The 12,383-nt window shown below is 41.1% G+C and overlaps 1 protein-coding gene across 2 annotated transcripts; it reads right to left on the bottom strand.

The window, feature by feature from the left end:
- Positions 1-151: 151 nt before the first annotated feature.
- Positions 152-12,317, bottom strand: glra4b (glycine receptor, alpha 4b). 2 transcript variants are annotated; one of them, XM_064977965.1, is made up of 10 exons: positions 9,908-12,317; positions 8,697-8,824; positions 3,537-3,604; positions 3,220-3,443; positions 2,944-3,026; positions 2,599-2,736; positions 2,295-2,509; positions 1,931-2,089; positions 1,257-1,367; positions 152-971 (listed from the first exon to the last, which is right to left on the bottom strand). In XM_064977965.1, exons 1-10 carry the CDS (start codon positions 9,964-9,966, stop codon positions 702-704), a joined length of 1,455 nt encoding a protein of 484 aa, XP_064834037.1. In that variant the 5' UTR covers positions 9,967-12,317; the 3' UTR covers positions 152-701. The 2 variants fall into 2 exon arrangements, with proteins under 2 accessions (XP_064834037.1, XP_064834038.1); XM_064977966.1 differs by lacking the exons at positions 152-971; positions 1,257-1,367 and adding an exon at positions 1,393-1,767.
- Positions 12,318-12,383: the final 66 nt, after the last annotated feature.

A 12,383-nucleotide genomic window follows, 5' to 3' on the forward strand; every position in this document is an offset into this window, starting at 1 on the left:
TTTAATACTCCTAAAGGTGTACGCTGTATCCTGAACTTCCGTTCCCCCTCTTATGTATGTTTTCTTTCAGAATGGACACAAGTTTAGGAGCATCACTGAGACAGTGACAACAGCAGTCATTCATTTTCACACTAATCATTAATTTGCCGTTTTGATTTGTTTAATTGAGGATGACAAAGTCAATATTTGACACAGTATGATAATCAAGGACATTGCCTAACTAGACAATTCAATATGTCCAGCATTCACTTCTGTACCAATAATGTACAATTACATAAAGTGTACCATATGTTGAAATCAATATATTTGTAGGGGTTTATGATTTGCCAATACGGTAATGTGGCAATCCACAAGAGTACAAAATAAATACAATTCTGAAATACAAAAAATATATATTTTTCCATGCAGTCCTGCTTCAATATCTGGACTTGTGCCCTCCATGGGGGTGACATTGAAAGTATCCATAGTGCAAGAAGGCTTATATGCCATTAGTGCGGTCCATTGGAATTGTAAAAAAAACTTAAGGATGACACTTCGAAGAGACATCAAGTTTGCTTACTTTCATAAAAAAATGAAGGGAACTGGACATGCAGTCAGTTATTTATCCATTGGCACAGCTGATGGATCTCTAACACTGTCTCAAAGTGTTCTGTGGAAGACTAGATTCTAGTGCTATAATTCAGTCCACAGATGTTGGTTTGTCACAGAGTAGCTCGGATGGCTTCATTCCGTAGCACTTTGTACGTGAGCCAATAGAAAACATTGAAGCAAAGGAAACTCAGAGGGAACACAGCCCTGGATATAGTGTCAATCCTTTTTGCCCGATCTACAAACCGCCTTCGGATGTCATACAGTGGAAACCCAGGAGGTAAGGCCTGAAAGATTGGGGCGTCCATCTCTGGTGGTGCATCTTCTGCTGCTCCATAACTATGGAGAAAATAGGCCTGACTCTGCTCTGCCAGTTCCTGCTCCTAGGAAAGAACACAAGGAAAAGGGTCAAATATGTCTGTCACCCTCAACCTGAAACATTTTCTACACATTTCTTGTCACATACAGTATTATAATTATTCAAGTGTGGCAAAGTAAAAAAGGACTTAGATTTTGTGATGAATACATTTCACATGAGAGATTAAACAGATAGCGATGACAACCGTATCACTGTGAGATCTACCATTTTGTTTTTCTAAGTGAACAAACAGTGGACTATCCCCATTAAACTAGACTCCAGTCAATGTGAGAAAAGTAGGAGTTTTTACCCTGGCACAGACACTGCACTGCTGAGGGCCAGACAAGTTCCCCTGGCAGGTGTTGTTGCCTGGCACGTTGTTACCTTTCACTTTGCTGCTCTCACCAGTTCCACTTCCCTGCTGATAGAGCCAGAGCAACATGGAGGTTTAGCAGGCAAACGGGAATACTGTGATTCAATCTAAATAACATGCAGTGACACATTACTGATGACATTCAAGTATGTTAACAGAGTCTGACAAATACCAACTGAATGTGTAAAGGTTTCAAAATAAGATGACTTAGGTAAAACAGTAGACTACCTGGTCCCTGGAACTGATCTAGATGGAGGTGTCAGGGGAAAGTATTGGGAATTTTCATAATATAGTGGAAGGTTAACTGTGGAGCTACAGACAAACAACTACCACAAGTCAGTTCAATAATTCCAGATAATTATTTTTTTGATCACTCTTTTGGGTTACTTGTTTATGTTGAGGTCCAAAGTGAAACGGAAAGCCAAGCTGTTGAGTAGAGCAATAATGGCTAGAAGAAGGAAGAAAATGACTTGAATTTAGAACAGATCTGTGGATCTCCCAGCATGATACAACAGCCAGTTGAACTGTGTTGCTGCTGCATAACAGGGCATAGAGGGAATAGCAGGTGACAGCAGCCTGAGGGAGTGGGCTGCACAGGGTCTCGTACTCACAGTTCTCTGCCGCTGTTGTTCTTTGATCTTTTTCCTCAGTCTGAAGAACTCTTTGTGCTGTCGTGAGACAAAGTTTACTGCTGCATACTCCAGCAGTGCAGCAAACACAAAAAGAAGACACACAGCCATCCAGATATCAATGGCCTTCACATAAGACACCTACAAACAGATGAATACGTGTTAGAACTTCAACATGCAGGTAAACAACTGAAATAACCTGTGATGGTTAGGTATTAAGTATAGAACTGGTAACTGGCATTTTCTGAATTAAATCATCTTTTGAAATCAATTTTGATTGAATGTATGTAGCTTGTCCAGCAGGAACACCTGAGCAAAATAAAATATCAAACATTTCCTCTCTTACCTTAGGCAAGGATGCCCTGGACCCAGAGCTTTGTGTTGTCATGGTGAGCACTGTGGTGATACCAAGGCCCACTCTAGCTGGGGCCGCATCCATGTTGATCCAGAAGGAGACCCAGGAGAGGATGACGGTTAGCAGGCTGGGGATGTACATCTGGATCAGGTAGTAACCCATCTGTCTCTCCAGGTGGAACTTTACCTCGATACAGGCGAATTTACCTGCCAGCAGATGCCAGATGGTTAGAGATGAAGACATTGTCATGAAGCAAACTGTGGCAATAACATTCCATTGAGAGCCCAGAATCTACCTGTGTTGTAGTGTTTGGTGCAGTAGCCCAAGTCTTTCTCCTCCTTCAACACAAACTGAGGAAGCATCAGGTCATCAGCCACCTGCACAGGGCCAATGTCCAGCCACTGGAAACACAGGTCATTCATGGTGTAGCCAACTAGAGCACAGAGGAGAAGGGAGAACACGGGTTTCTTTTATTCATGATCTAGCCTGCTACAGAGGGAGAGGCAAGTTTATTTATAAAGTTGTCAACATCAAAAGCCTGTCTAGTCAAGTGTAGAGAATGGGGAAAAAGAGGCACCAGGAAGTGAAACTAGTCGAGTGCAAAGAATGGATTAAAAAAAAGAGGTAATAGAAAACTCACAGCTTTCCAGCTGCATAGAGCATGTCTGAATGTCCATAGGGAAGTTCATCAGATCCATAGGGCAGGACAGGATCAGAGTTAACCTGACTCACAGAACCAGAAGCACATAGTGAGAGGGTGAATAGAAGACAGGTATGGGGAGCTTTGTACACTAATATTACTTGTGGCTTCAAATTGAGCGTTGATAATTGTTACTGATCACATATTATAAATAACACAATTGTACTCTTATATATCATTATGAGGAGACACTACTGTTTTAGAGACACCGGTCACCTGATACTGTAGAGGACATTCCCATTTTGGAATATCCGCAGCAGTTTGTTGTCTGTGGTGACTTCGTGAAAGTTTGCCCCTTTTTCATTGGCAAAGAAAAGGTCAGGTTTCCAGATGGAGTCCAACATGGAAGGATCCAGGTCCAGAGAGTCATCAGGGTACTCCTTATAGGCCAGTCGTGGGTCATTCCATTGTTGCCGTAGAAACACATTAAGCCGATAGTCCTATGGTAGTTATAGTAGAAAAGAGACAGTCTATTAAAGTGAGCGAACAGCCGCTGTTTGGAGGAAAGGTGGATGAGAATAAAAAGCCCTCACCATAGTGGTTTCTGTGATGGACCCAAAGCTGTTGATGAACAGGTTGATGGTGACATTCACAGGAGGACCTGCAAAATAGTCCATGAGACACAGCTACTCATCTATACTGGATTATAATTTCATGTGTTTCACTATACTATTTTCTGAAACAGACCATTTTTTCATTGCTTAACCTGTACTGTAAAATGCATTAGTCATACAGTACATGTTCATTCATCAGTCATACATATTTATTCATATTTCAAGGAAAATATCTGTGGCAAATAAAAACGGATCTGAAAACATTGTCAGGTCTATTTAATGACGGGATAATATTATATTACAGCCCACAATGGAATAAGAACTATTTTACTGTATATACTGAACAAAAATATAAACGCAACATGTAAAGTGTTGGCCCCATGTTTCATGAGCTGAAATAAAATATCCCAGACATTTTCCATAAGCACAAAAAGCTTATTTCTCTCAAATTTTGTGCACAAAGTTGTTTACATCCCTGTTAGTGAGCATTTCTCATTTGCCAAGATAACCCATCCACATGACAGGTGTGGCATATCAAGAACCTGGGGATGATAAAAGGCCACCTGTGGCGGACTGCACGAGCATCGAATAGTCCCCGCGATATGCAACTTTTCAGGGAAGTCAGGAACCAATACACGCAGTCAGGAAAGCAAAGGCTAGCTTTTTCAAACAGAAATTTACATCCTGTAGCTCTAACTCCAAAAAGTCCATGGAGAATAAGAGCACCTCCTCCCAGCTGCCCACTGCACTGAGGCCAGGTAACACTGTCAACACCAATAAATCCACGATAATCGAGAATTTCAATAAGCATTTCCCTACGTCTGGCCATGCTTTCCTCCTGGCTACCACAACCCCGGCCAACAGCTGCAAAACCTGGACCCGTACAAATCAGCTGGGCTAGACAATCTGGACCCTCTCTTTCTAAAATTATCCTCCGCCATTGTTGCAACTCCCATTACCAATCTGTTCAACCTCTCTTTCGTATCGTCCGAGATCCCTAAAGATTGGAAAGCTGCCGCGGTCATCCCCCTCTTCAAAGGAGGTGACACTCTAGACCAAAACTGTTATAGACCTATATCCATCCTGCCCTGCCTTTCTAATGTCTTCGAAAGCAAAATTAATAAACAGATCACTGACCATTTCGAATAGCGCCGTACCTTCTCCGCTGTGCAATCCGGTTTTTGAGCTGGTCACAGGTGCACCTCAGCCACGCTCAAGGTACTAAAAGAAATCATAACCGCGATCGATAAAAGACAGTACTGTGCAGCTGTCTTCATCGACCTGGCCGGGGCTTTCGACTCTGTCAATCACCGTATTCTTATCGGCAGACTCAACAGCCTTGGTTTCTCAAATGACTGCCTCGCCTGGTTCACCAACTACTTCTCAGACAGCGTTAAGTGTGTCAAATCGGAGGGCCTGTTGTCCGTACCTCTGGCATTCTCTATGGGGGTACCACAGGGTTCAATTCTTGGGCCGACTCTTTTCTCTGTATATATCAACAATATTGCTCTTGCGGGTGATTCCCTGATCCACCTCTACGCAGACGACACCATTCTGTATACATCTAGCCCTTCTTTGGACACTGTGTTAACTAACCTCCAAACAAGCTTCAATGCCATACAATACTCCTTCAGTGGCCTCCAACTGCTCTTAAAACGCTAGTAAAACCAAATGCATGCTTTTCAACCGTTCGCTGCCCGCACCCGCCTGCCCGACTAGCGTCACTACTCTGGACGGTTCTGACTTAGAATATGTGGACAACTACAAATAACTAGGTGTCTGGCTAGACTGTAAACTCTCCTTCCAGACTCACATTAAACATCTCCAATCCTAAATTAAATCTAGAATCGGCTTCCTATTTCGCAACAAAGCCTCCTTCACTGACGCCGCCCTCGTAAAACAGACTATCCTACCGATCCTCGACTTCTCAGAAAGCTGGATGCAGTGACATCCATCTATCACAGTGCCATCTGTTTGGTCACCAAAGCCCCTTATACCACCCACCACTGCGACCTGTATGCTCTAGTCGGCTGGCCCTCGCTACATATTCGTCGCCAGACCCACTGGCTCCAGGTCATCTATAAGTCTATGCTAGGTAAAGCAACACCTCATTTGGCAGCCTTTCCTTCCAGTTCTCTGCTGCAATGACTGGAACGAATTGCAAAACTCGCTGTAGCTGGAGACATATTTCCCTCACTAACTTTAAACATCAGCTATCTGAGCAGATGACCGATCGCAGCAGCTGTACATAGCATATCTGTAAATAGCCCACCCAATCTACCTACCTCATCCCCATAGTGTTTTTATTTACTTTTCTGCTCTTTTACACACGAGTATTTCTACTTGCACATCACCATCTGCTCATCTATCACTCCAGTGTTAATTTGCTAAATTGTTAGTACTTCGCTACTATGGCTTATTTATTGCCTTACCTCCTCACGCCATTTGCACACACTGTTTATAGACTTTCTTTTTTTCTCTATTGTGTTATTGACTGTACGCTTGTTTATTTCATTGTGTAACTCTGTTGTTAGTGTCGCACTGCTTTGCTTTATCTTGGCCAGGTCGCAGTTGTAAATGAGAACTTGTTCTCAACTTGCTTACCTGGTTAAATTAAGGTGAAATAAAAAATATCTAAAATTTTCAGTTTTGTCACAACCCAATGCCACAGATCAAGTTTTAAGGAATCGTGCAATTGGCATGCTGACTGTTGGAATGTCCACCAGAGTTGTTGCCAGAGAATTGAATGTTAATTTCTCTACCTTAAGCTGCCTCCAATGTCATTTTAGAGAATTTGGCAGTACGTTCAACTGGCCTCACAACCGCAGACCACGTGTAACCATGCCAGCCCAGGACCTCTACATCCAGCTTGTTCACCTGCAGGATCGTCTGAGACCAGCCACTCGGACAGCTGATGAAACTGAGGAGTATTTCTGTCGTTAATAAAGCCCTTTTGTGGGGGAAAAACTCATTCTGATTGGCTGGGCCTGGCTCCCCAGTGGGTGGGCCTGGCTCCCAAGTGAATGGGCCTATGCCCTCCCAGGCCCACCTATGGCTGTGCCCCTGCCCAGTCATGTGAAATCCATCGATTAGCGGCTAATTAATTTCAATTGACTGAATTCCTTATATGAATTGTAACTATAAAATTGTTGAAATTGTTGCGTTTATATTTTTGTTCAGTATAATAATAATACATTTGTATAAAGCTTTTCATTAGAGTTATTTTTAATACTGTATATATCCAATAAAAACAACATGCATTTAGAATCAAGGCAGATAAAACAGCAATAGTGTGCTGGGTGCTAAATACATTTTAGATTGGGACTAGGACTATCAAAAATTCAGTCTGTAGAAGTGTGTTTTAAGGCCCGTTGTAAAAGTTCAGAGTGATGGTGCAACTCTCAGATGGCCAGGGAGAGCATTCAATAGGCAAGGAACCAGAAGGGTCGGTCCCCCATAGTTCGGAGACGTGTCTTGAGGACTTGAAGCAGTAGGGAGTGACTGGAGCAGAGTGTGCAAGGTGGCTCGCTGATTGAGATGAGGTCGCTGGGCTTTAAATACAAGCATGACCATTTTGAAGTCAATCCTGTAGTTGACCGGTAGTCAGTGGAGTTGGACCAGGATCGGGGTGATATTGTCTGACTTCTTGGTCCTGGTCAGGACCCTGGCAGCACTGTTCTGGATTAGTTGGATCCTCTGTAGTGATTTGGCTAGGAAGCCCCCAAACAGCGCATTGCCGTAGTCATTCTGAGAGAAGAAGGCGTGGATGAATTTCTAAGCATCTGTCTGGGAGAGTGATGGTATAACCTATTGGAAGAGGTCAGAGGAGAACCAGTTCAGAGCTGTTCCAGAGACAGCAGTGTGCCACAGGAGGATGATGTGGTGTACAGAGTCAAAAGCAGCACTGAGATCTAAGAGGAGGAGGATGCTAGGAGATCCAGAATCAGCAGCCATCAGCAGGTCATTGGTAACTTTAATCAGAGCTGTTCCGGTGCTGTGCAAGGGCCAGAAGTCAGATTGGAAAAACTTTTACAACTGATTAGATGACAGATGAGATTGAAGTTGGTTTGCAACCACTTTCTCCAGTACTTTTGATAGGAAGGGGAGTTTGGAGATGGGCCTGTAGTTGGATAGGATGTGCTGGTCAAGGTTGGGTTTCTTCAGTAACGGGGTGACTGCATCTGTTTTGAAGATTGGTGGTACTGTACCTCTCCGGTCAGCAGGGACTTGTTGATCAGGGTGATGAGAAACATAAGCAGGCTTGATGAGCAGGTTTTGAGTAGGGATGTAGGGAGAAGGTGGTGGCCTTTCATTTTAGAGATGATTGACTACACAGCAGTGGATGTGTTTACACAGTTTATAATGTGGCAAGCTGTCTTGTATTAGATTGAGTAATCACAAACAGACAGGATAAAATGGTTGTCGTTTCCAAAATGCTCCCATTAGTACATTGCATCTCTCAACTACTGACATCATAAATATTTCATAATCTCATTTCCTAAGAGGGTATAATTTATTGATTCTACATAAATTAAATTAGTGTATTTATAGACAATCAGCATGGAGTTACTTTGCATTGCATTCACTGGCATATTTCAGTGATGTGCAGCAAGTATAAAATATATATGATAAGATTTGACCCTTGAGAAATAAAGAGGAACTATGTCAGAGGGAATCTGCTGGCTTCGCTGGCTGTGGAGAAACAGACTGAACTAGGGGCTCTATTCACTCTGATCCCGAGATAACATTTTAAGGTCATTTCCGATTGAGCTGACATGCAGCATATACTGTGAATGCAGTCTCGGCTAAAGCGGGAATATTGCCTTTACTTTTCAATCACACTGTAAGGCTGAACTCCTGCGACGCGGATTTAATAGAGCCCAAGGTCTGTGGGTTAACATACACGCAAAATGACACTTTTCCAACCAAAAACAAATGCTCTGAGTAATTCCGGCTTTAAGTATCAAAATAAATAATAATTATAATATGAATGTGGAAATCTTTCAGATTTATATCCAATTGTATCTAAAATATATTATTTAAAGCTACTGTACTACAGCCACCTGTTTAGGCTTTACTGTACTGTATCATAATGTGTATAACTGTATATGTATTGTTTTATAATGTACTGCATTATACCTTTGAAGTTGGGTCTAATGCGGGCGTCGTACCCAGATGTCCTTCCCATGAGTTTATCCAGAAAGTCAGATGGGGAAGGGGGCTTCCCTACCCTGCTAGGTAGCTTCATCTCCTTACAGGACCCAGGCCTGCCAGAGGGGAGGAAGAGGAGCAAACTGTGAGAGGAATGTCAGGAGTAGTATTATCTGGAACTGATGGGCAACTACAGTTTCAGACAGTCATAATAAATGGATGTTATAGAAAGAATTTGATTCATAAAAGATGAAGAGTTACATACTCTGCTCAACAAGTGATATGCTGCAAAAACATATTTCTTTGAAAATATAAGGTGGGAATAAGAATGGTAGGGACGATATGTGCTTTTTGTAATGACTATTTCTTTGAGCCACAAGCAGTAAAGTAGTGACTATTTTTTTCAATAAAATTGGAATATTCATGTATTACAATTAAGAGATGGTATTTGAGTTGGTGTGATCATTTATATTGATTTTAGTAAAACACACAGGTCATGTAGCTTTCTCCTTTATGTAGACTGCGTATATCTAATCCCTGGACAAAATCATCTCTCCACTGTGTCTTTCCCAACATTCCAAATCACCTTGCTCCCTCTATCAGCGGTTTTCTTTCATAGATGATCCTACTTTAAGTGTAGGACTTCTACGGTCTAGTCCCAATGCATTAGACTAACAGCAGAATCATATAAATTTGTTAAGCTAAATATAGAGTTGTTTATGAATAAATATTTAATACAGGGTAAAAGTCTGCAAAATTTGGAGGAATAACTACGTCATACACCTTTTAGTATACAGTCCAAATAAATATCCTACAGTTATTGGTAATTATTTTACAAAATGCAATGTAAAACATGATTAGCTCATCAAAATCAATTTAATATCTATTATACATGTATTCTTTTTAGGCACATTTAAAAAATATAATATCTTGTAGAACATATGAACCTTTCAAGGTGAAAAAAATTATTTTATTTCTCTGTGATTTTCATATAATTGGGGAAACATTGTACATTCCCCATGGAACAACTTCTCACTTCAAAAGTAGCAGATCTCTATTTCTTCAGTTTACACAAATGCACATTGAAACAACATTTTCATTTTTCTTAGTCTCCTTTTAGTTTTACTCAAACAACCACAGGCTATAATAAAACAATAAGTACTTACTGAGCCAAAAGGCAAGACAATTATGTATCTTACCTGCATTGTAGAAAGCAGACCGAGGAGACCCATACCATCCACAGGACTAGTGAAAGCATTCTCTGCTTACAGCTCTATGTATAAAATAAAATACAAATGGATGAAGAAATGTTTAGAGGCATATAACTCAGTGAAGAGTCTGTGAATCTAGGCTGAGAAACATGGTGTTGCTCCTCTACCCAGACAAATCCATATTGAGCCCTCTGAGCCTCCGGCTCTCTGCAGGTGTAACATCCAAGATGATTCTGGTCTATAATTCAAGGTCTGGGGAAGTTTTGCCATGTGATTTTTTTGTGTTGAAGACCAACAAGCTTTATGTCTTTTTAATAGCCAAATGCATGCTCCAGGAATTACAGCAGGAATATTTAAAGAGACAGCAGCATTTGAGACCTCTTTTTTTATACTTTTTTAGTCAGTGAGTCTTTAAAGTTCCAAATATTTTGAGACTTTATCTTATGATGGCTTTAGACTTTCATGAACACAGTTTGGATCCACAGTCAAGGCATTTTCTATTAAATAAATACCTTTTTCACCTAAAAAGAAAAACACAATAACAGAGAACATGGACATACATTCCCCAAATATATATTCACTGAACAAAATTTAAACCTAGTGTTGGTCCCATGTTTCATGAGCTGAAAAAAGAAATCCCAGAAATGTTCCATTTGTGCATATTTCTCTCAAATGTTGTGCACAAGTTTATTTATTTTACCTTTATTTAACCAGGCAAGTCAGTTAAGAACAAATTCTTATTTTCAATGACAGCCTAGGAACAGTGGGTTAACTGCCTGTTCAGGGGCAGAATGACAGATTTGTACCTTGTCAGCTCGGGGGTTTGAACTTGCAACCTTCCGGTTACTAGTCCAACGCTCTAACCACTAGGCTACCCTGCCACATCCCTGGTAGTGAGCATTTCTCCATCGACCTTGATAGGTGTGGCATATCAAGAAGCTGATTAAACAGCATGGTCATTACATAGGTGCACCTTGTGCTGGGGGGGACAATAAATTGCCACTTTAAAATGTTCAGTTTTGCCAACACAACACAATGCCACAGATCTCAAGTTAAGGGAGCGTGCAATTGGCATTCTGACTGAAGGAATGTCCACCAGAGCTGTTGCTAGAGAATTTAATGTTAATTTCTCTACTATAAGCCCCCTCCGTCATTTTAGAGAATTTGGCAATACGTACAAACGGCTTCACAACCGCAGACCACATGGGGGGTATTTCTGAGGAGTATTTGTGTCTGTAATAAAGCCCTTTTATGGGGAAACACTCCTTCTGATTGGCCGTGCCTGGCTCCCCAGTGGGTGGGCCTATGCCCTCCAAGGTCCACCAATGGCTGCATCCCTGCCCAGTCATGTGAAATCCATAGATTAGGGCCTAATGAATTTATTTCAATTGACTGATTTCCTTATATGGACTATAACTCAGTAAAATCTTTGAAATGATTGCATTTATATTTTTGTTAAGTATATTTCTAGATACAAGTCTACCTCCATTATTAAAATAATTAATTTCAAGAATGTATTAAATAAACATTAATTGGTAAAAGGATTTTGAATTATTCAAGAATGAAGAGGGGCACTCAAGGCAGTTAAGCAGACAAATTAAAGAATAAAGGGCACAACATTGTTATCAAAAGGAAAGTACTTTCAAGGTGTACAATACAAAAGGGAAAGACATTTTGTATATTTCTTTCTTATGAGAAGTTCTCTCGACTAGTTAATTAAACTATCCCTCGAAGGGATACGTTTTCTGTTCACAGGTTAATTACTTGTCTCTTTCAACACCTAGATAAATTATCACACCTTTGGAGGAACTCAGTAGTAACAGTCAGACATAAGGCGGCAATACATTTCACACATTACTTTTAATAATTAGGCCTATGGCAGACTATCTTAGCAAAAGCGATGCTTGCTGTACCCCACACGTGTTAAGACAGTTCCTTCACATCTGTAAGAACTTTCCCGCCTTCCCACAGGGAGGTGTTTAAGAGCCAGTGTCAGCAGATTGGGAGAAAGAAAAAAAAATCTTTAAAATCATGCAAGTTTTCTGCATGTAAAAACATTTCCAGTTCCATAGTGGTTAAGTAGGCCAGCTTTAATTTTAATGTGGCAGCCTTCTGTAGAGTATAAAGTTATACTGCAGACCTACTTTCCCAGTGAGTGGTTCTGTATACTGTAGCCCACAGGTCAGGCGCCCTTGGAGCAGGACTGCCTGTTCCCATCCAATCTGAGGAGAGCCATGGCACCAACCTGAGAGCTCCCAGGACAGGAACAGTCTGTGGGAGCAGCGCAGGCAGGTGAGCAGTGATTGTTGGGAATGGATCTTTTGTTCAACAAAACGGTCTCAACATGGTAAACCATAGCAAAAGCCACTGCATAAGAGACTCCATATTTGAGCTTGTGTGATTTAATTACCAACATTTAAACAATGTGAAAACATGTTATAATACAAGTTCTCTTGGAAATGTA

The sequence above is a fragment of the Oncorhynchus masou genome, chromosome 11, assembly GCF_036934945.1.
Source record: "Oncorhynchus masou masou isolate Uvic2021 chromosome 11, UVic_Omas_1.1, whole genome shotgun sequence".
In the NCBI taxonomy this organism is placed as follows: domain Eukaryota; kingdom Metazoa; phylum Chordata; class Actinopteri; order Salmoniformes; family Salmonidae; genus Oncorhynchus; species Oncorhynchus masou.

What these genes read in the sequence shown, in the direction of transcription:
- glra4b (XM_064977965.1), bottom strand. Translation starts at nt 9,966, where the DNA reads ATGCTTTCACTAGTCCTGTGGATGGTATGGGTCTCCTCGGTCTGCTTT. An exon ending in AATGTCCTCTACAGTATCAG is followed by an intron (nt 3,027 to 3,219) that starts GTGACCGGTGTC and finishes TCTGTGAGTCAG; the next exon opens with GTTAACTCTGATCCTGTCCT. An exon ending in CACCAAACACTACAACACAG is followed by an intron (nt 2,510 to 2,598) that starts GTAGATTCTGGG and finishes ATCTGCTGGCAG; the next exon opens with GTAAATTCGCCTGTATCGAG.